Below are 22,591 nucleotides of genomic sequence, written 5' to 3' on the forward strand. Positions count from 1 at the left end.
GGAGTAGCATGTAACTGGATATCTATGACATCTTGAGTGGGGTCCTTAACTGTCATACAGGTAGTCAGATCTGGAGTGTATGTCGGTGTCTTATTAACTGGAATGTCTGGTGTCTGTGCTGTAAGCTTGGCTGTGCGATCTGCTAGATCATTACCTTGAGAAATAGTGTCAGTAACTTTCGTATGTGCTTTGCATTTCATGATAGCAATGGATGTCGGTAAGTGTATGGCATCTAACAGAGCTTGAATAAGGAGACCATGCTGAATCTTGGTTCCATGAGAAGTCATGAAACCTCTCTCCTGCCAGAGCACTCCGAAGTCGTGTACGACTCCAAATGCGTAACGTGAATCTGTGTAAACATTAACTTTCAGGTTCTTGGCGTGTATGCAGGCTTGTGTCAGAGCAACTAGCTCTGCTGCTTGAGCAGACAGGGTGTCAATACGGTGTGTTTCTATAACTTCAGTGTCAGTAGTCACTGCATACGCAGCTACTAGTTCTCCTGTACTTGTTCTCATACATGAACCATCCACATAAAGTGTCAGGTCTGGATCTGGTAATGGAATATCTGTCAGATCTTGTCTTGGCTTAGTCATAATATTAACTACTTCCACACAGTCGTGTGTGGCAGGATTTGAATTTACTGACGGTAACAGTGTGGCAGGATTTAGAACGTTGCAGCGTCTGATTTCTATGTGTGGCTGCAACAGTGTCAATTCATAACCTGTTAAACGTGCAATTGTCAAGTGCTGAGTCTGTGTTCGGTTTAAAAGAACTTCCACGGAGTGTGGGACTTGTACTGTCAAGGAATGTCCTAATACTATGGAATCACTTTGTCTGATAGCTAGTGCTGTGGCTGCAACTGACTTGAGGCACGCAGGCAGAGCCTGGGCTACAGGATCTAATGTGCTCGAAAAATAAGCACAGGGCTTGTATTGTCCTGCTTGATCTTGTGTGAGAACAGATAATGCTGTACCTTCGCGTTCAGTGACAAAAAGTGTAAAAGGCTTACTGTAGTTCGGTGTTGCTAGAACTGGAGCTTGGCATAGAGCCTTCTTTAACTCATTAAAACTAAATGTATGTTCAGATGTCCAAGGGAGGACAGTCGATACGGCTGCCTCCTGTGTCGTTAACTGTATCAGTGGTTTAGCTAGAAATGCATACTGAGGAATCCATTGTCTGCAGTAAGAAGTAAGGCCGATAAAAGCACGTACCTCCTTCTGGGTCTTGGGCTGAGGAAGACTCGCTATTAACTGGATACGGTCGGGTGTCAACTGCCTACCCCTCTTGGACAGCAAGTGGCCTAAGTAGATCACTTGCTGGACACAGAATTGAAGCTTAGAAGGGGACACCTTGTGCCCCATCTCGGCAAGGAAATACAAGACTGTAAGGGATGCTCGCTCGCAAGCACGTTCAGAACGGGCTGTGATCAGTAGATCATCGACATACTGGAGCAGGGCAGTGTCAGTTGGCATGTGAATATTGTCTAGTTGTCTCTTAAGTGCTTGACTGTAAATACTAGGACTTTCTGTGAAACCTTGAGGAGCTCGTGTGAACATATAGCTCCTTCCATTTAAACAAAATCCGAAAAGGAACTGGCTGTCTGGATGAATGGGGACACTGAAGAACGCGTTCTTGAGGTCTATGACTGTAAAAAATGAGGCTTCAGAATCAATGGCTGTCAATAGGGAAGAGATATCTGGGACAACTGGGTACTGGGGAATAATACATTTATTAAGCTCTCGGAGATCAATCACTAATCGATATACTGGGGGTGCATTTGGATCAGTACGTTTCATGACTGGAATGATCGGAGAATTACATACATTGGAGTCAGTTTCTACAACTACTCCTTGAGCGATGAGCTCGTCAGTAATTTTGGATAAGGCTGCTACAGCCTCAGGTGGCAATCTGTACTGCCTGATTTGTGGTAACACTACACCTGGCTTGAGAGTCACACGATGGGGTGTGATTTGCATATAACCAACATCAGTTGGACCTTGTGCCCATAGATGCTGCGGAACATTAGACGATCTCGGATCAAAATCTCGTAATACATAGTGACCCTTGAAGTCACGTAGGAACAATCGTATTCCCTCGGGGGAGCAGCATATGACTGCACCTAATTCTTTCAGTGTCTTAATGCCTAACAGATTTTCTGGACATGACTTCGTAAGTAACAGATCAGTAGTGCGGGACAATGGACCTACTTCTAGAGTAACTGGCTTAGATATCTCGTTTACAATAGGCTTTCCTGAAAATCCAAGGGAAACATTTCTAGAGCCTGAGAGCGGAGCCCCTGGAACTTCGGCGTGACTAATGGTGGTCCTACTTGCCCCTGTATCAATCAGAAACTTTCTGTCTTTCCCTAATACTTGACTATGAACATAGGGACCCTCTTGATCTACAGGTATCTCGATGAGAGGCAAGCCTACCTCCCTCTCTAGGCTGTTTCATGAATATGGCTGATACTCTGGATACTCGGACTGTGCATACTGGTACATCTGCTGTGTAACATGCTGTGTTGCAGCAATAGGCTGCGGTGCTGGAACTGTCTGTTGTGCCTTCTGTGGCTGAGAAGTCTGTGAAACTTGTTCTTGTCTAGGCGGACGTGGTCTTTCTTTAGTTTTACCGGTAGCTATATTATGTTTCAGAACTGCACACTCGTTTATAAAATGACCTGGCTGTTTACAATAATTGCATGTCCCTTTAACGGGAACTGCAGGATGACTGGCTTGATTCGTACCCCTCTTCTGACTGTCTTGTGGAATAGATTGTGCAACCAGCACTTTCATTTTCGTGTCTTTCATACGTTTCCTTTCATGATCTTGTTCTTCTCTGATTCTATTCTGGTGGTATTGAAGCATCTGTAACATCTGGGACGGGGTATTAGCTTGCCAGGTACTTTCGACTTTCAAAACTCGATTCTTAACTTGTGGACTTGAATTCTCGACTAATTTAGTAACAAAAAGATGAGGGTATGACTCGCTACTTGTCTTGAGGCCACTGTTTATACTAAAACATTTCTCGAATCTAGAATAAAAATCACTAGTGTCTTCGTCTTGTTTCTGTTTACAGGCTGAGATTGCATCCCAGTCTTCCTTTTTAGTGGCTAATAATCTTGGCAAAACTTGTATTAACAGTTCTGGTAATTCTTTACATTTCTCTCCTAGACCGGTACCTGGTACTCGTGCCTTATCTTCAGCTTCGAGAACTGCCCAATCGATCTTTTTCTCTCCCACCTCCCAATCTTTTTCCTTGAGTTTTTCATATACCCCTGCGGGCAACAGGACTTTTAACATTTTAATTATATCTGGATACGTGTATTCTCCCATACGGAGCATGTCCTTTAATTCTCGGTGGAACCCTGCTGGATCTTTATCATGACAGGGAATTAACTTTTTCATCTCTAAGAGTTCCATCTTTGTAATCGGAGTGTAAACAAACACTCGTTGCATTTCACCATCTGTTGTCCTAACTGGGTGTACTTCTCGTAACGGATTCTGTCTGTCTATGTAAAACGGTTTACTTTCTGGAGGTGAGACATGAACAAAATGCGGGTTCAAGAACATACTATATTTGTGGCGCTGTTCTAGAATGACACTAATTAAATCGGTACCTAAACCTTTCCATCTATACTGGAGTAACTCGTTCAGGACATCGTGTAACGAACCTGGATCAGAATGTTGACCCTCATACAATGTAATGAGGTGCTGGATCATATACATACCCACCAGTCGCTGCTCGGCTGGGGGCAATTTCAGGAACATTTGTGCCACTATTTCGTCTGGAAAAGTGGTAGAATCAGTAATCCATCGGACTGCTGATCGGGCTAGTTCTTGTTCATGCATAGTACTTAATTCACTGTAACCGATTCGTGATTTCAGAATGTGATCGGTAGCTTGAAATACTTGTTCCAGAGAACCTTGTTCTGGTGCTGGATGATGTAAAACTGACTTGTGTTCTAGGCGCAAATGGCGATCTGGAAATCTAGATTTTCCTACATACGCTATTCTAGTGGGATTCTCATCCTCTACCTCTTCAGTAGAGTCATTTTCTTTCTCGCTTACTTGTGCTGCTTTACGTTGTTCGTGTAACTTTAGTATTTCCTTACGAATTTTCTTGTACATACTCTCTATACTACTGATAGTCTTGTGTTTACCCTCGGCTATATTATCACTCCACCTTGTCAGGATTTTCATTTCGGCCTGATCTTTAGTCGGGGAATCTTGTTCTCTTATTAGACAATTAATCAGAAACTTTAATAACATGAGCTGGATCTCAGCTTTCCTTTGAGACATGGCTTCGCCAATACTTTCTGGATCATCCCCTGTACGGATGAAACGATATATTCTGTCTAGATCTCCTTTCATATCTGGTAGGGTGTCTAAATACCCGGTCACCCGTCTTACACGGATGGAATATATTACTGTACTATCATCACCTGCAACTGGATCATAGCGGCATTCAGTGAGAGCTCGTCGGATTTCTGCAACGGACTTAAATTTGGGCGTACGCTGTAACGCACATTCATGTAACTCGGCCAACGTTCTACGTTGGTGCGGTGGCAGGGTACCAGGAGGACCTCCCCCTGCGGCCCCTAAACTGGAATCGTCGACTGATACTCTTCGTACCAGCGCGGCGGGAAATTGTAATGTAGGCTGGACCGGGGGTACCGTAGCAGGTACTGCAAGAGGTGCCCCGGTGTCTGGGGGAGCAGGAATTGCCTGATTTACAGGGACTGGCGGAACAGGATTTGCATATTCCGGGACTGTGTCGTCCAAATAGGACGAGATGAAAATATCAGCTGCGGTCGGTTTGTGACGTAGCTTGGTCGGAACCAATGGTGGCGGAAAATTACTGGATGCCTCCGGGGTCGCTTTTGGCAAGCCCTCGGCAAGAAGAGGATACATACCCTTAATAAGGGCATTCCTCTGTCTGTCTGACTGTTCTGTTTTAACTCGTTCACCTATCTCGATTAGTTCCCTTTCTTGGGCTCGTTCTAAGGATTCTCTACTTAGTTCTGACTTTCTGATTTCTTTTTCGGTTCTTTTATGAGATTCTTTGCGCCATAACTCGATGGCATCTTTCTGTGACTGTCTGGCTTTCTTTTTCCATAATGCTTCTTCTACTCCCATGATGCACTCGGCATCCCACGTACCTGATACGGGCCATCTATACTTTTCCTCTAACTCTTTGGTATACTCTACCCATAAATCTAGATATAATATGGCACTTATGCCATGCTTCTGATACATAAAATGACCTGGACTGTCCCTAGGCGGGACAGGAACTGCTGCTTCTAGCAGACCTTTTCTAGTTTTTAACTGACGTAATTTCGAGAATAAGGGCATGACTGAACTGTAATCTAGACACAATACAATACACAATGAACACGATAATTACTTCACATTCATACCACGACATTAAAATACATGAAGAATATTTAAAATAACAGTTCGAACAGAATACTACCTGGAATACTGAAAACAGAATACATGAATTTTCTCGAGAACAGAACTGACTAGAACAGAAACTAGATGCACTGCTGAAACAGTACGAAACTTACCGGTCTCATAAAGAGACACATCAGGACCCGCATCCACCGAAGTGGACACTTCGTTTTGGGTCTGTGTACCACCAACCCACGGACCAGAGTCAATTAGATTGACCCTGTCTAGATACTACCCCAGCAATGGTACTCACCGGGCAGCAAGAACGGAAGGCCTCGGACTGGACTGGACTGCTTCAACGCCGGACGGACGAACTTCGAACTTCTGTTACGGGTGGGCCTCCGGATACCTCGGACCTTGGACTCTCGGCTTGGGCTCTGGTCGGGACTCGCCGCGTTCCTCCACCGCCTCGTCTGGATGCTGGACCGCCACCTCCGTCTCCTCCGTGGGCCTGAGGGATACTTGAAGCAGAAATATCTGCACGTGCACGGTATGGTTCCGTCACGGCTGCAGAGGGTCAGGGGGCCGGCGTGGCTTCACCGGCGCGTGGGGAAAGGGCAAGTCCCTATTCGGGCGCCATTATGTGGTATATAAATAAATAATACCGGATCTAGGTTTTACTGGACATAGCAATAACAGATAGCTCAATAAATAAGAGTCAAGATTCGAGGTAGTAGGAGTTTGCAGGTTTAATACAGCATAAAGGACAGGAACAGGACAACCTGCACGGGAACAGGATGGCAGCGCTGCCGGGGGCAGGATCAGAATCGGCGCAACATTTAATAACAGTGCACAAATATATATACTAAAACAGTTACATTACAATGAATTACAGTAGGCGGAGCAGTGGGTGTGGTCCATAGCAGTCGCGAAAGATAAGGGTGAAAATGGGTGTAACAGGGGCGTATACATAGACATGTGATGTAAACGTAACAGAATATGTCATAAATGGGGCGGAAACATGGAGGGGGCTACCTAAGGAGCCGGGACCTCTAACCTAATGGTGCGCGTAAACTGACAATGACGTGTTACTAGGAGAAGCTGGGGGCTATGAACTCTGTGCTAGGAGCAGAGACTGAAGTCTGGAGAGTCAGGGCGACATGTACCTAAACAGTATCTAGTATCTGATGTTTAGAGAACATGTTGATATAAACTAAGAGTCAGGAGGGGAGAGGCTAACGGACTCTAAGACTGGAGCATGCATTATTCTACATGTAGTGCGTGATGAAGAATATTAAATGACCATTAAATGCAGTATTTCTCTTACATGGAGACGTAAAGGCTAGACAATGACGGAAACTATTGATGCGATTCAGTAGCTTAGGAATGCAGAGAAGGAGGGCTGGACTGATAACTAGAATCATAACATACTCTTGGCAGACTCGTAGGCAGAGCCAGGCTGAGCCGGGCACTGTGAGGCAGGAAGTAAGTGAAGGGTCGAGGATACAGGTGGGGGCTGTATCTCTCCTCAGCGAGGCTCAGGAGACAGGAGCTGAATCTGGTGTCCGGGCCCTTTTGAGGCCTAGAAACGGGGACTTTACAATGAAATAACGTGCACACTGAGAAACGTGGCAACGTAACTTTACATAGGCCTGATACTCGTAGCTTTCACGAGAACTGGAAACTGGCATACTAGTGATGGACACAACTGTAATTGCGTCTTTAATCAAACATGGGGGATACATATGCATATTTAATCATGCACACATAACATAAGATGGAGGACACGTAGGGACACAGAACATGGCAAAATTTACTTTTCCACAGTAGTGTCAGTATGCCGAGTGAGTGAAGAAAAACATCTGAATGCAGGTCACTTGTGCATTTCACGTGACAATGAGTCCTGTCAATGTAGTGGTTTTGCGAGTCTCTGGGTAAGCTGTATACTACATCTCATCTATAACTCAGCCCATGCTTGTGTACCCTGACTACGTAGGAGGATACCACCCATCTTTTGACCTGTCCCCGACCTGGCGAAGATGGAGGACATCAAAATCATCCAGAAATTCAGTTTGGATCACTGCACACTATGGAAATTATGTGCCTCGTTGGAGCCCCATTTGAAGCCCGAAAGAATGTATTTGGCTGCATCATCTGCTACAGTGAAGGTTATGGCTGCACTGCATTTCTTCGCTCCTGGGTCTTTCCAGTACACTGTGGCCAGCACCGGTAGGATGGCACAGCCAATGTTCAGCATGGTGTTGTGTGACGCCCTGTCAGCATTGATGCTTTACAAGGACAGATGTGTCCGCTTCCAGAGGAGGGATGAATTGGCAGCTATGAAGGGAGTCCTGTCTCCTGGGAGGCATTTCAAATGTTATGGGAGCCATTGATGGTATCCACATTGCCCCCGTTCCACCGCAGGCAAGCAAACACATCTATAGGAACCGCAAACACTACCACTCCATCAACATGCAAGGGCTCTGACAGGTGGATCAGATCATCTCACTCATGTGTGCAAAGTGTCCTGGGTCAGCACATGACTCCCACATCTTGTGGAACAGCACCATACCCCTATTGATGGCCAAACAGCATCCAGAGCGGGCCTGAATTTTTGGTGACTGGGCTGTGTCCATGACTGTGATGTATGTGTGTCATGCTGCTCTCCCCACATATTCAGATCACACTGTTTGCCTGTCGGTCCCACAACTAGGTGACTCTGGGTATCCCAATCGTCCGTGATTGCTGTCCCCACTAAGGTATCTAACAATGCCCAGGAAAGTCCAATACAATGATGCACATGGGAGGACCCGTCATGTGTTGGAGTGCACTTTTGGACTTCCCGAAGTCAAGATTTAGGTGCCTGGACCAGACTGGTGGCGCTCTTAGGTACTCACCACAGAAGGTTTGCCAGATGGTAGTTGCATGCTGCATGTTACACAACCTGGCCTTGCGCAGAAGGATCCCCCTGATTCTGGATGTATCCATGACGGTCAGATGACAGGCTTCCCTTGCTCAGGTCTGTGGTATCAAGCAAAAGAGACCACTGAGGTCATCAGAGTCAAAGTAGATGCAGGTGGGACAAAAGTCAGAGAGCTGAATGACAATTCTTGTTAGTAGGCATGAAAAAGGTAAAATTACATTGAATTAGTCACCAACAGTTCCTGTTGCTGTTAAGTAGTTACAAAGCCAAGAAGACACAGGCAGCTTCGAAGGGAATCAGTTCCAAAAGACGATCCAAATCATCTTCAGCAAAAAGGACCGCCACCTAATCTAGCAGTATGAAGGAACAGATGTGCTCCTTGCACCACGAGGATGAAAAGAGCCTCCCATGGCAACCTGAGAGAGGTTTGATGTAGGCATGGAACAGGAGGCTTTGCACAAACACACAGGCGCAGGTGGCAGCCTGTCTGACACATTGAAAGGCAGCCCACAAAAGTGTAACACTGGAGCAGTGCTGACCGTGGACCAACAAAGGACTCACTCACAGCTCATGATCAAGGTCAGCAAGAGATGTGTTGGAAAGGCAGACATCCATGGACCACTGAAAGGGGCGTCGTCATCAGTGGAATACACATTGCACACAAGTGAAATAGGCATAGTGGAAGGTTAGCCTTTAACTGATGCCATCACACCGCTAATGGGACACATCCAAAGTGAAGCTGCATGCGGTCATGGTAGAGTTGCAACTAGCCAGAGTCTGCCGGGACCACAGGACAGGCAGACATGATGTGAGAGCACTCCTAGAACTAGAGCTCAGCTTAACAGCCACAAGTTGCAATATCAAACCACTAAATGCAGTCTGAAAATTGGAGGAATGGCACCCGGTAGTAGTCCAGAAATAGCATCAAACGAAGGGACATGGCCAGAGCCCACAAGTTTTTTAAAAGAGTGCAACGGCCTTTAGTTTCAGAGGCTTTAGATGATTTTTGTGTCAGTACCCCGGAAAAAAGTGGGAGTGCCTTGTTCAACAGTGACAGAATTGTGCAAGACGGTTGAGGCACCTGGAATTCGAAGGTCTCAGGGCTGATCTGTGGGGGGCTACTTGTTGAAATAGAAGCCCATTGTGCCTGCACACCTATTGATGTCTGCTTTCACTGTGGGAATATGATGCCAAAAATGACTATGCACAATCACAAATGGGGGAGTAAGGAGAATATTGCTACTGCAAGGAACACAGCATGCTACAGTTCCTATATACCGAATGCCTGTTCTTATCCAAATATAAACCGAGTGGTTCTTGAGACCACTTGTGACCAAAATGAAATCCTAAGTCCAAGACACAAAACATCTGCTCAATATTTTGACATACATGGAAAGTGACCCGGGAAAAGGCATCATGTTGTGCCTGGACGTAGAGGCTCTCTATAAAACTATCCCACAAGAGGAGAGCCTAAGAGCCATCGAACAATAACTACGCAAGAAGGAATGGCAATGGGAGGCCACCGGGGACTGGATCATAAGATTGATGCATATGACACTTACTGAGAATGTCTTTAAATTTAAAGACAAGATGTACCTTCAACCTTCCACGGGCAGTACATTCATGCCTGGTACAGCATGTCTGTACACGGGCCATTTCAAGGAGGAACATATCTAGTCAGCCAACCCTTTTTCAGATAATATACAGAAATGGGATAGGTATATAGATGATATCCTGGTCATCTGGAGAGGTGACCCTAACAGTACCACTGAGTTCACCCTCTAAACAACCTTAATCCAAACCTACGTTGTACACAAACATCCAATAATGAAGAAGTCTAATTTTTGGACATAAACATCATTGCAAGGGAAGGCAGGTTTTTGAGTTTTTTATACACAAAACCCACAGAGAGTAACAGCCTGTTGCACTTCGACAGAGCACATCCACGGGCCCTGAGGTTGAATCTATCATTTGGACAATTCCTCAGGGTCCAGAGGAACTGCACGGATCTGAATGAGTTCCGCAAGGAAGCAGACAAACTAAGCTTGAAATTGCAGCTAAAAACCTATCGCAAAAACATCATTGATAGGGCTTGCAAGATATCTAGGAACACACCCAGGGCAGCATTACTGGAGACAAATCAAAAATCAGAATCCAACACATTGATTTGTGTCACAACATATCATTCCTCGTCTAATGAGATAAAAAAGATTGTTAACAAAAAATGGTCCATCCTAACATCTAACATCAAACAAAGCCTAGACATCGCTTGTGCTGAGTTTTCAAGACCTGTTGTAGATACTTTTTGGGCTACAAGACCACATATTGGTGTTCATTGGTGTATTTCAGTGTCCTTTTCAAAAGAATACTTTTTAGCAACTGCAAAAGGGAATACTTTTGCCTCTGTCCAAGAGCACTGAGCTGTTTCCTAGACCTCCAGTTTCCATTTCTACAAACAGGGCTGTATTTCTTAGGTCAGTTCTTTTGATCTCCGAGATCCAAAAACCATGTAAATCTTGCACGCCTTTCTTTTATTAACTTTTTTGCTTTTTTGAGCGTATTCACCTATTTATCCTTCTTCTGTTTTCAGAGTTAGTGTGCTTGTTTATTCTTTCTGTGCAGGCTGCGCTAGTCTTACTCAGAGTCCTTCGAGCTGTTTCTCATCATCTTTCACTGTGATTGTTTATTCTTTCTGTGTGCACTGCATTAGTCTTTCCTCTGTGTTCTTTGTGCTGTTGCTCAACCTCTTTCGCCGTGCACATGAATGTGTGTGTTTGGTGCCTTATTGTGGTGATTTGTAATGGTCTAACCGGGACTTTAGCTCAGAAAATGAATCAACACTACTCAATTGTATACTATGATTGGTCACAACTTGCAACTTTAAATCACCTTACAGCATAGTTATCCTCTCTCATCTAAATGTACACATAAGGAAGCATGTGACAGTCTTGCACACTAGCTTATGGCTACAAACATAGCAGTGGTTGCACCTAAGCATGCCAGAACATGAAATTCACACACAAACCTCTGCTGGAAATGTATGTTGTTTTATTTCACAGTGCGACCACTTTACATAGTAAAGTGAGTTGTTGCATCCCTCTGGGTGATTTCAGTGTTTGACATTCCTTTGCCAAATGTATGCATACCCAGAGAAGTTCATTTCAGTCTTTCCAGGGCAAACAAGTTGGCATGTTAAACCCTTTACCTGCATGCCCAGATGGCCTTCAAAGGCCTCCCAGGTGAAGTAAAATGGGCTGTTACCTGAAAGGTTTTTAGAGTTGTGTCTTTGCTCAATAATTGTGTCTGATCCAGGGAATTCCTGACTTGGCATTTTAGGCTGGACTGTTCCCTTGAGGCACAGGGTCAAGATTGATTTGCATATGGCTTGGTCTGAGCTGAGTAGGTGAAGTGAACTAAAGACCAATAATGGATTCAACCCAGATCTTTGACTGGCAGTGAGTGTCTGTAAAGTTTCAGCTCTCTGTCCATTGTCTCTTTGTGTTTGCTTTAATAGGCCCAAAAGGACCAATGATCAAGGAATTATGGACTTTGTGGCCCTATTTTATATAAGATTCCCAAGAGGTCTACAGTGAGAGAGTCTTTGTGCGTAGGAGATGTATATGGCGTATGAAGTAGAGCTAAAAAAATGTCTAACATGTACTACATCATACAATACAGCCATCTCTTCTTATGACTTTACAGTTTTTAACTTCCCTTCCTTCCATACCATTTCCAGAGTATATGCAGCGGATTTAGATACCCTGATAAGTATTGCACAGTCGCAGAAGATAAGTGTAGGTTTGAGCCTCTACACAGGAACCCTGGTGCAGACCCCAACAACAGCCAGCTGCCCTCCGCTCAGCAAGTGGAGGACGTGCTCCAGTGGAAGGACTATGACACACCTCCGTACAATACCACTTCCAAGCACAGCTTCCGCAACTGTCTGGAAGGTAGGTGAAATACAGTCTTTCACAAAAATCATTGGTGTGTGTGAAGTCTCTATTCTTCTTTCACATATCCGATCAAAGGATGAATGGATAAAGAGGTGGCTTGAAGCCACATGTTTAAGTCTTCACTGATTTTTACAGTGTGAATGCAGTGAAAGGATGGAAAGTACATCAGAGCTCATGATGCCAGTCAACAGCTGTCACTGGTACCTGTGCTTGAGGAGGCAGTTCCCAGTTAGGGGTGGGTGAAATATTCTGTACCACCAGCAAAATTGGGGGAATTTTGGTGACTCATGCTGCTCTTGTAATGCTGAATTCTGGACAAATTAGTCAATCAACGTGTGGCAGAATTACTTCTCATGTAAGGCTCCAGAACTGTAAATTGTTGTCAAGATTTAATGTCCCCTGGGCAATTTTGGATATAGTGACTTTTTACTAATGTAGAAGGTTTCCACCTTTTGTGGTTCACAGTCAGAAGACCGCAGCTCTGCACCAAAATCATCTGGAGTAGCTGCACCCTCTGGTTTGCCACTGGTGCCCTTTGTGCTGATTTTTCAGCATGGAACACATTCCTGGCACTAAATCACAGTTAGAGCAGCACAACTTGCCTATTTATGGCCATGGAGGGTCCTCCACAGAATTCAAACCAGAACACGGGATTAAGGCTCCTCTACCCTCACCGGTTACGAAGTCCCTACGGTATACAAGTGTGTAGGTGCAGGAGGTCTGGGACACAATCCCCTAGATCCCAATAATAGAAAGCCAAGAAACTTGGTTTTCAAATCAAGTTGGACAAGGTGACCCCGCACCCTTCAACAGTTAACATGATAAAATACAGTATCAATAGTGTTATTCACACAGTTCAATTAACTTTTCAGTCGTTCTCCCAAGAATTCCAAAGTCAGGTTCTTCCGCAAACAGATTCTTTATTTACAAATGATGCTTAAAACCAATAGCCAACGCGTTTCGTCCGCAACCGGACTTCTTCAGGGCTTGTCAGAGTTCTCTATATAACAAGACTTCACAATGGTCTTCACACTTAAGATTCGGTTAGTTTAAAAAAACAATAAGTAATCATGATTCAATGGTATAAGAAGTTCACATTTTTTGATGAATAAAAGCAGTAAAGGCCGTAAAAAGAGTGTTGGCGTATCCTGAAGCGTGTGGTCGTCTGGTTCACTCCACAGAACCTCCCTGAAGTTATATGTAAGTCAGCAGAATTCTGCCGAGTCAAACTATGTGAGAATCACACTCACCTATTTTTACTGCTACAAACAGTGTGGCATAATTCTTGCTGTGCCATGGGGCACTCTGGAGCATGATTGGCCACAGAGGTTGAAGCCAAGCATCACTGCTTTACTTAAAGGCTATTACTAGAGCAAACTAAGGGAAGGTGATTGGACATTCCCTAATTTGGTACCAAGTTGGGATGAAGGATGCAGAAAAGATAAACAAGATCTGTTTTTGGCCTTAAACTCAATAACCACCTGTGTTAGAAATAGGGATTATGTCTGCTATAAAATACATAATCTTATACATCAACCTGTGCAATAATTGAAGCACAAGTAAACAATCAATTGCAAAGACTGACAAAGATCTTGACTGATAACCCACACGGATGTATGTCATTACAACCCATGCTTTCACTCCGCATGCCATTACGACGCAACTTTTACAACGCGAGTCGTTACAACGACTTGCGTTGGGGGGCGCTGGATAGTGGAACAATTTAATTTACTATTCCAACTCCAGTCCCCATGGATAGTAGGGAAGGAGTTGGATAGTAATTAAACTATTCCCTATCCTGCAGCGCCCTCCAGCGCAAGTCGTTGTAATGACTTGTGTTGTAATAGTTGCGTCGTAATGGTAGTGCGGATTAAAAGTTGCGTTGTAAAGGATGTTTCCCAACCCACACCATTGGTCCACTCTCCCAGCCACTGCCCAGGGACAATACCATGCACTCAATAAATCTTTCATTGAATAACTGTGTTCGGCAGAGCAGGATTCTTCACCAGCAGCCTTTATACATGGTGGACATACTTAAAATCAAAGAATGCCCACTTCCATCTAGCAGGGTTTTTTGCAAGATTTAGTACTAAATGAATACATCTTAATTAAGGGGAATGCTTTGGCTGAGCCTTTACACCATAGCAAATTATTTTAAAAAGGTAGTGTTTTATTTATTGCTCCTTCTTTCTTCTCATGGGTCAGTGTGTTCTAATATGTGACTCAACATCTCATACTAAAGTGTCCATCACATTTTCCATTTCCAGGCTTTGTTGATCCATCCAGTGGTGAGATAACGAGGCGGAGTTTGCACAACTTGTTCCACATGTACATGGGTGGAACAGTGAGCCTGATCTCAATTTCCAGCAATGACCCCATCTTCTATTTGCACCATGCTTTCGTTGACAAGTAAGGCACAATGTGTGGTTGATGATCTATAAGAATAACACAGATGTTACAGCCACTGCATTAAAACCTTGAGACAATCATGAGAGAGAAACAGTAATAAAAGAGGAGGGACCACATGGACACAATTATGCACCCTCTCTCTAGCTTCCCAAGCAAGAACCCTTATAGAGATATCGTGTGTCTGTCCACAGTGTACACAAAGACTTTTAGGGTATATCCTTAGATTTCAGAAACTGATAACTGATATAGTGATGGGGACTGTGCAACTTCAAGGTGGCCAAAAATCAACACCAAGGAATACATTAGGGGAGTAAAAATCAAGCAGGCAAGACACTTGAGTCTTTGTATTGGGTATTCTAGGAGACCCAAGTATTGTGAGTTACCAGTGTTCAGTGTTGACTCATTAATCGCATATGCACATAAATGGCCAATCAACTAGCACTCACCCATCATGGCCAATCAACTAGCAGCTCATAGACTCTCTAAAGGTGTATTATATATTCTAAGAGATGGTTGTAGGAAGCTGGCTTTGTATATACTATACCAAAGTGAGGTATAGTACACACTGAGTCGAGTGGAACCCCAAAGGTAGGCAGAGGTAAAGCTAAATAGCACCTCACTCTCTCTTTGAGGTAGTGTGGTCGAGAGGTAAGGCAGTATTAGAGGAAGAATTTGTTGTACCCACTCAATCAGCTAATGATTTCACACACTCAAAGACTGAACTTCAGTCCAATTGGTTTTGTATAAAAATATTCTTTTAGTTATTTTATTTTCTAGAACCAAGCAAGCCTAGCACAGGTAAGTTGATAAATAATTTTGCAGTAAATATACAATTTGAAATACAGTTGTAAATGTACTTTGAAATTGTTCCAGTTTGAATTACCGGTAATGCAATACTGTGAAATGCTATACCTATACTTTGTATCAATTTTGCAATAAGAATAACAGGCAAGTTACTTTTAGGTTACTTTTGAGATTACTTTTGAGATAATTTTTTCTACAGAGTGTGATATGCCTAGATTTCACAATGGGGGGTTTCCTAGAGAAAAAGTAAGTAAAAACAATTGTTATTTTTCAGGTTTCCATACAAATCAACTACAAACATTTATTTAAGGTAAACAGTCAATAGGTTCCTATGGAGAGAAATGAAGTTAACAGCTACCAGGTAAGTAATCGGTCTTTGGAGTTGAACTTCTGAGGTTAGAACAAGGGTTCCCCCAGGGTCAGGGATGCACTCTCATTACACCTTCAGAGACACTAGGGCGGCTGGGTGCAGAGTGTTGAGGCCCAATGTTATCCACAGGGGGATAGGTGGCCTCTGGTTGGTGGCTGCTGTCACTGGGATGTGGGAGCAAAGCTCCTGGGCTTTAGCTCATGGCAAATAAGGAAACAAAGTAGCACCAAAGGTGTACCCTCAGCAGCACTAGGGAGGCCAGGTACAGGGTGCTGTTTTGACGGTGAGCGCCCAATTTGTGTCAATGGGAAACCTCTGGTTTGCAAAGACACTGCAGATTCAGGGACGAAGGTCTTCTGGGTGCAACCACTGCCTCGAGAGGTACGTTGGCGAGTTAGGGGTTGGCTAGGCACCATCGGTTTTGGCACACAAGGCCATGGGGCATCAGGATGCAGGGGTGGCTTTTGAGTTGGATCTTCTTACCAGCTCCTGGTCGTGGTTGGGGGGACCTTCTGGATTTAGGCTGCAGGCATCGGCTGGAGGCTTGAGGCAGGACAGGGGTTTCCAGGTCTTGGGTCAGGATTTCTGGGGTGACCTCCTGGTGGTATTTGCCCACTCGAGCTCAGCCCTTGGACGGCAGGTGCAGAGTGGGGCAGATCTGTGTTCTCCGGTTGGAGTCAGAGGTTCCAGAAGAACAAATCTGGTGTTCTTGGGAGACAGAGTCTTTGTAGATGAAGGAAGGATGGTCCTCCGGGGTTTTTGAGGTTGCTGGCTGCAGGAAACACTGGGATGTTGCAGGAGCAGGTTTGAGGGGGAGATAGGCCCATAGGGCTGGGGCCAAGTCAGTGGGCAATCTCCTTGTATTAGCTGATGCACGGCTGTTTGATTCTTCTTCTTCTTCTTGCAGGTTCTTATTTGAGGAAGCAAGGTTCAGGGGTGTTCCTAAATACTAGATTTAGGGGCGTTACAGGTAGGTAAAAGGCAGAGACCAATGGGTCCCCTCCCTGGGGTGGGTACACCCCCTATAATGCCACCCTCCAGTGGGAGGAGGCATGAACCTGTCCCTGGTTGGCTGAGTCCCCCATCTTCAAGATAGCTTGGACTGATAGTTGTGCTTCATCTCACCTCCCCCACCTGAGTTGTGGAGTTGGCAGAGTTGGGCAAACCTCTCTTCCTCACTTGCTTTTCCCACCAGTTCTCCCACCTTAAGTGTAGGGGTCAGAACCAGTGGGGACCAGTTGCTGAGAGCAGCAAGTGGCCTGAGGAAGTTCACAAAGTCAGAAAGTCTTTGAAGGTTCCCCTTCTCAAATCCTGCTCATCCTGGGGAGGAGGCTTGGCAACTCGGCCCAGGATGTGCATTGTTTCAGGCCCCAGAGAGCAGCAGGCTCTCAACCCAGGGTACAGAAACATGTCTGGTTGTGGCAGCTGAAAGCAAACTCCTAGCACCATATACTCGTAACGGCAGCACTGCACTTACACGGTCTAAGAATAGACTTAGACACTGTAGGGGTACAGGGCACATGCATCTTTACCCTCACTACTGTATAGTGCACCTTGCTAGCGGGAGGACAGATCTATGCCAGGGCAGTGGGTTGTATGCATGGCACACAGGGATGTGTGCCATGTCGACTCTTCACTTTGTTCTGCACCAAGACAGCAAAGTCAGTGTATGAGTGTCTGGGTACAGGACCTCCAAGGGTGGCACAATAATCCTGCAGCCCTTAGAGGCCTTCTCTGGTCACGGTGCACTGGGTACCCGTGGTACCATTTAACAGAGGTTGACTTGTGGCCAGAGATAGGAGCCCAGGGTACTCCCAGTCAAAGCATGCAGAAAGAGGGCACTTTCTCACACAACCCCCCCTCCCAAACAAAAGAGGATGAGACTAATCTTTACCTAGAGAGTCTTTATTTTCTAAGTGGAAGAACTAGGAAAGTCCATCAGCATTGGCATGGGCAGTACTAGGTCTGTGTTCCACTACAAAGTCCATTCCCTGTAGGGTGATGCAACTCAACAGTTTTGGATTGTCACCTATCATTTGAATTAGCCATCTGAGAGGTCTGTGATCTGTTTGAACTAGGAAGTGAGTACCAAACAAGTATGGTCTCAGCTTCTTCAGGGACCAAAGCACAGCAAAGGCCCACTCTCAGTGGTTCTTCAACACTGTTCCCTAGAGATAAGCCTTCTGCTTATAAAAGCAACAGGTTGGTCTTGGCCTTCATCATTGATCTGGGATAGGACCACTGCTACTCCTAGCTCAGAGGCATCAGACTGCACAATGAACTGCTTGGCATAGTCTGAATTGGTGCTGAGCACATACCCTCTTTCAGGGTGTCAAAAGCCTTTTGACAACTAACTGCCCAGTTTACCTATTTGGGAATCTTCTTGGAGGTGAGTTGGGTGAGAAGAGCCACAATGGACCCATATCCCTCCACAAACCTCCAGTAGTACTCAGTCAAGCCATGGAATGCCCTGACGTGGGTTTGAGTTTCTGGAGCTTCCCAGTCCTGGATGGCATGAATCTTGGACTGCAAGGGTTGTACCTGGCCTCTACCAACAAGGTGTCCCGAGTACACCAAAGTTCCCTGCCTTATCTGGCATTTGGATGCCTTGATAATTAGGCCTGCAGTTTGCAGGGCATTTAAAACCTTACGAAGGTGGATCAGGTGTTCCTGCCAGGTGGAGCTAAAGATAGCAATATTATCTAGATAAGCTGCACCAAAGGACTCCAATCCAGAAGGACTTGGTTCACCAACCTCCGGAAGGTGGAAAGGGCATTTTTTAAACCATAGGGCATAACAGAAAACTGATCATTCCCGTCAGGTGTGGAGTTCCTGATCAGTAGGTGTCCAGGTCACATCCAGTCAAAGCCACATCAGCAATACAGCACTAAGTGGGGCTTCATGCAGAAAGAGGGCACTTTCACACAATAGTTCTAGCAACAAATCTAGCCCCTTACTTCCACCTTCACCCTCCAGGTTTTTGTCATGTATTCTAATAAATATTGATTGTGAAAAGTTCAGTCTATCACTCTCAAGATGCATGGCATGCATTCTGACAGCTGGCCTGTGCATGTCTACTCCCCTGTCATCCCATTGCATCTGCTGGAGTGTGTTGCATATTCTATTAGCTGGACATAGCAAAAGGTCCCATTGACTGCTGCCGCATTTAACTCAAAGTGCATGTTATATATTAGGATATTGGAATTTTAAGTGATCTATTTAAGGCAATGGAGTAGCATCAGCCTATAAGAAATGGTATAGGGCAGATACTCTTAACAGTACAATGTCTTAATACACAACCTCTTCCTCCCAAAAATTCATGGGGCCTCATATATGAAAAGTAACACATCGCTGCGAGAAAACAGCAATGTGGCACTTTTCATTGCTCCCTCCTTGCGACATTAATGATGCAACATATTTACAGTATGGCACATCAGGTCGGAAGTAGTTACAGATACGTCAATATTTCTGACATATCTGTAGCCATAAAAATGACGCATTGCTGGAGTGTGTCACAGAAGTGACGCAACTCCAGCAATGGGTCATTTTACATGAGCAAGCCCCATGTGAAATGTGCCTGCATCAGTCTTACACCTGCCATGAGGCAGGTGTACAATATTGACGCATAAGCGTATTAGAAGTGGCGCAGTGAAATCTGATATATTTCACTGCGTCACTACTACGGCTCTTTCTTGCGTCGGAACGCCCCCCTGCATACATTATTGCTGGAGCAAGTGTTTACAAAGTGATGCATCTACCGAGATGCGTCACTTTGTAAATATGGTGCAACAAGGCTAATTTTCTATGCAGCTGGTGGGTCACAAAAACTGATGCACCGGCGGTGCAAACGTGACGCAAGGGCTCATAAATAAACCCCGTGGTTTGGGCAAGGGAAAGCAATAGGCAGAGCATGTGCAGCAGGACACACATGATCCTTCCCCCTCTCCCTTCTCCTGTGGCACACAGTGTCATTGGAGCCCTGCGCCTTGAGATCCCTGATTGTTTAAGTGATTGAGGTGGAAATTATGCTCAGCTCCTGGGTCTCCCTGGATCAGATGAACAATGAAGTAAGTTTATTCAAGCCTAGGGAGAGACAGGGGGCTGACTTCAGTTTCATTTTCACAGCTATTGTTAAGAACGCTCAACAGCTAACAGCTGTGGCCCTGCACACTGCTGTTATCTGTTGAACCATTACAGCAGTAGCTATATTTGCATTAGGAAATTCTGACCACATAAGGAAGAATGTTTTAAGTTTGAGAGCCATCTTGCCCGCCATATACTGGCCATTAGAAAATTGGAATGTTGAGAGCTCCATTGAAGAAATTGAAGTAGCTCCAGCATTCCAATGTTTGTCTTTCTGTTTCTCCCTTTTTAATGTAGACAATTCTACCATTAGTGGGTGGAATGTTCTAAAAGTCTTATAGCCCTTCTGACTATAGCCCTTCCGCCTCTGGCTATACCCTTCCTGCACAAACAAAAATCCCGATTACAACACAGGCACCCTTACACCATGACACAAGGGTATGTGCATTGGCAGTAGGCACTCAAAGGTAAGCCATCATCCCAAAAGGACAGAAGCATGCCATATAATGGTAAATATAGCACATTCCTGCCCTTTCCCTTTTGTTGAGCAAGGTAGCTTGCTGTGCTGCGTATGAGAGAAAGTGCAGGAATGGGCTGCATTTACCATTATACAGCGCACTCCTTTCCAATCCTAGCACTGAAGGACTGGACTTTTAACAGTACCAGCGGTGCCAGGGAACAACACCTATAACCTTCATGGGATACCTGTTTCGGCGCACAATTTACAGAGACACGGGACACTTCCTTCGGCGTCAAAGATTCAAGGTTTATTTACTGCAGGGAACACAGAAGTCACAACAAGTACAACACGTGCAACTTGGGGAGACTGCTTCAAATTGGTTCTGTGGAGCGCTCCTTTTATACAGATTTTACTCATAGGACAACATGGTACACAAAAGTTTACAACCTGGTTCCCATAATTATCCCTCAGAGGGGTCGCTTTGGTCACTTTGATACACATAAGGTCCGGAACATAAGTGCGGAAACATTTGGCGGTTCCCAACTGTAAAAACCCATCTTCCCAACATTAGTGAATTCCAATCGGCAGTAAAACAGATCGAAATAGGGACAAAGACAGGTGCAGAGGAAGATGGAGACAGTGGGGAGATCGAAAAGGGTGTAAAAGGGGAGGTATCGGGAAACATGAGATACAGGCATCAAAGGGACGTGCCTAATGAGATGCACGGCTGAGACAATAAACCGGCACGGCAAGATGAGCCTCAAGCGGGGCCATCTGCCTTACAGTATCATCCCCCTCATCGTAAAAGATATTTACAAAGAACATGTGTCTTCCACAAATATCTTGAGAGTCCCAGGGTAACGAAGCGGACAGTGTCCGTTCGCTGGCTACTTGAGGGCAAGAAACAAAATGGATGCCGTATCTAAGATGGAACCCGTGGGTACAGATGAAAAACCCACATATTAAACGAACGGTTTAAGTTAGCACAGCGAAACTGCGCACACTTACTAAACTCGTCATTTGCGGTTCTTAGATACCAGACTCGACCATATTCGTGCGAGACGAAAACATCCCTTACAATTGTCACGGAACCTCAGACGCTCCTTTTGCCCTCATGTAGGCAAGCACTAGTCAGAATCATATTCGATATTCATCAGACCCTCGAGATGTTGCTGTAGCATAGCTCTGTCCAATCGAGACCCCTTGGTAACAGGTGGTTGTCTCATACACGTTGTAGCACAGAGGCCACATAAGGCAGGACCACACTGCACGCAAAGGCAACACGTGAACAGGAACGCTACAACAACTCCAATGATCATCAGAATCTTCCAACCCCAAGTCGACATCAGGCCCCAAATCCATCCAAGTAGCGTCCAATCCCCTACATCCACGTGTATGGATTCGGAGATTTTATGCAACTTCGAGATGGCTTGATAGACAGTCGGAGCGTTATCAGGAATGAAAATACAGCAGCTCGAATGGATCACCTTACATACCCCACCTCGATCTGCTAAGATCACGTCTAAAACCATACGGTTTTGTAACGTCATAAGTCTATCCGCCTGAAGTTCTGTGGTGATATTACCAAGGGCACTGGCAGTAATATTAGCTGTCGATTCTACCACTCGAGTCAACTGTCTCAGGTTCCTACTATTAACCATAGGTCCCCAAAATGGGAGGAAACCCTTGAAAAAGTCTCCTGCCTCTTGACCGGCAGTATCCTCTTCGCTAATTACGCCTCTCACAACTCTAGTTTTGTGATAATCTGCATCTACAGTAAACGTCGGAGGCAACAAGTTTGCGATAAAACATGAGCCCATGAAGTCAGAGGGCAACCATGCATACGCACGATCATGGCAAATAAAGTATGTACCCTTGGCAGCCAAAAACACAGGGGACGAGACCATTGGCAAAATATAATTTTCAGTGCAAGCACTCTCCCCAAGTCGGGCTTTCGATCTACGGCCGCGACCTATTAAACAAAAATTGCCAATGTGGGGTACGACCCATATCGGAGGCGAGCTTTTAAGCTGTTTTTCACCAGTGAACACACTATATTCGCCTCTACTTAGGATCCTATAGGCTTGTACCTCTTCTTCAGGGATAAGCGAGGGATCATAGATATCACTATCTAAATCCTCTATTGCTATAGACAAAGATTTTTGGTACGAGGTAGGACCAGAGTAGGGGGAACGTGGT

General features: G+C 45.0%; 1 protein-coding gene across 2 annotated transcripts in view; it reads left to right on the forward strand.

The window, feature by feature from the left end:
- The window catches only part of LOC144824366 (alanine--tRNA ligase, mitochondrial-like), a 259,848-nt gene that overhangs the window by 213,952 nt on the left and 23,305 nt on the right, over window positions 1-22,591 (forward strand). For both annotated transcript variants that reach the window (XM_078683478.1, XM_078683479.1), the window contains 2 exons: window positions 12,050-12,263; window positions 14,534-14,675. In XM_078683478.1, coding sequence (XP_078539604.1) covers window positions 12,050-12,263; window positions 14,534-14,675 — 356 coding nt within the window. The remainder of the gene's footprint in view (window positions 1-12,049; window positions 12,264-14,533; window positions 14,676-22,591) is intronic.

This window comes from Lissotriton helveticus, chromosome 3_1 (genome assembly GCF_964261635.1).
Source record: "Lissotriton helveticus chromosome 3_1, aLisHel1.1, whole genome shotgun sequence".
Classification (NCBI taxonomy): domain Eukaryota; kingdom Metazoa; phylum Chordata; class Amphibia; order Caudata; family Salamandridae; genus Lissotriton; species Lissotriton helveticus.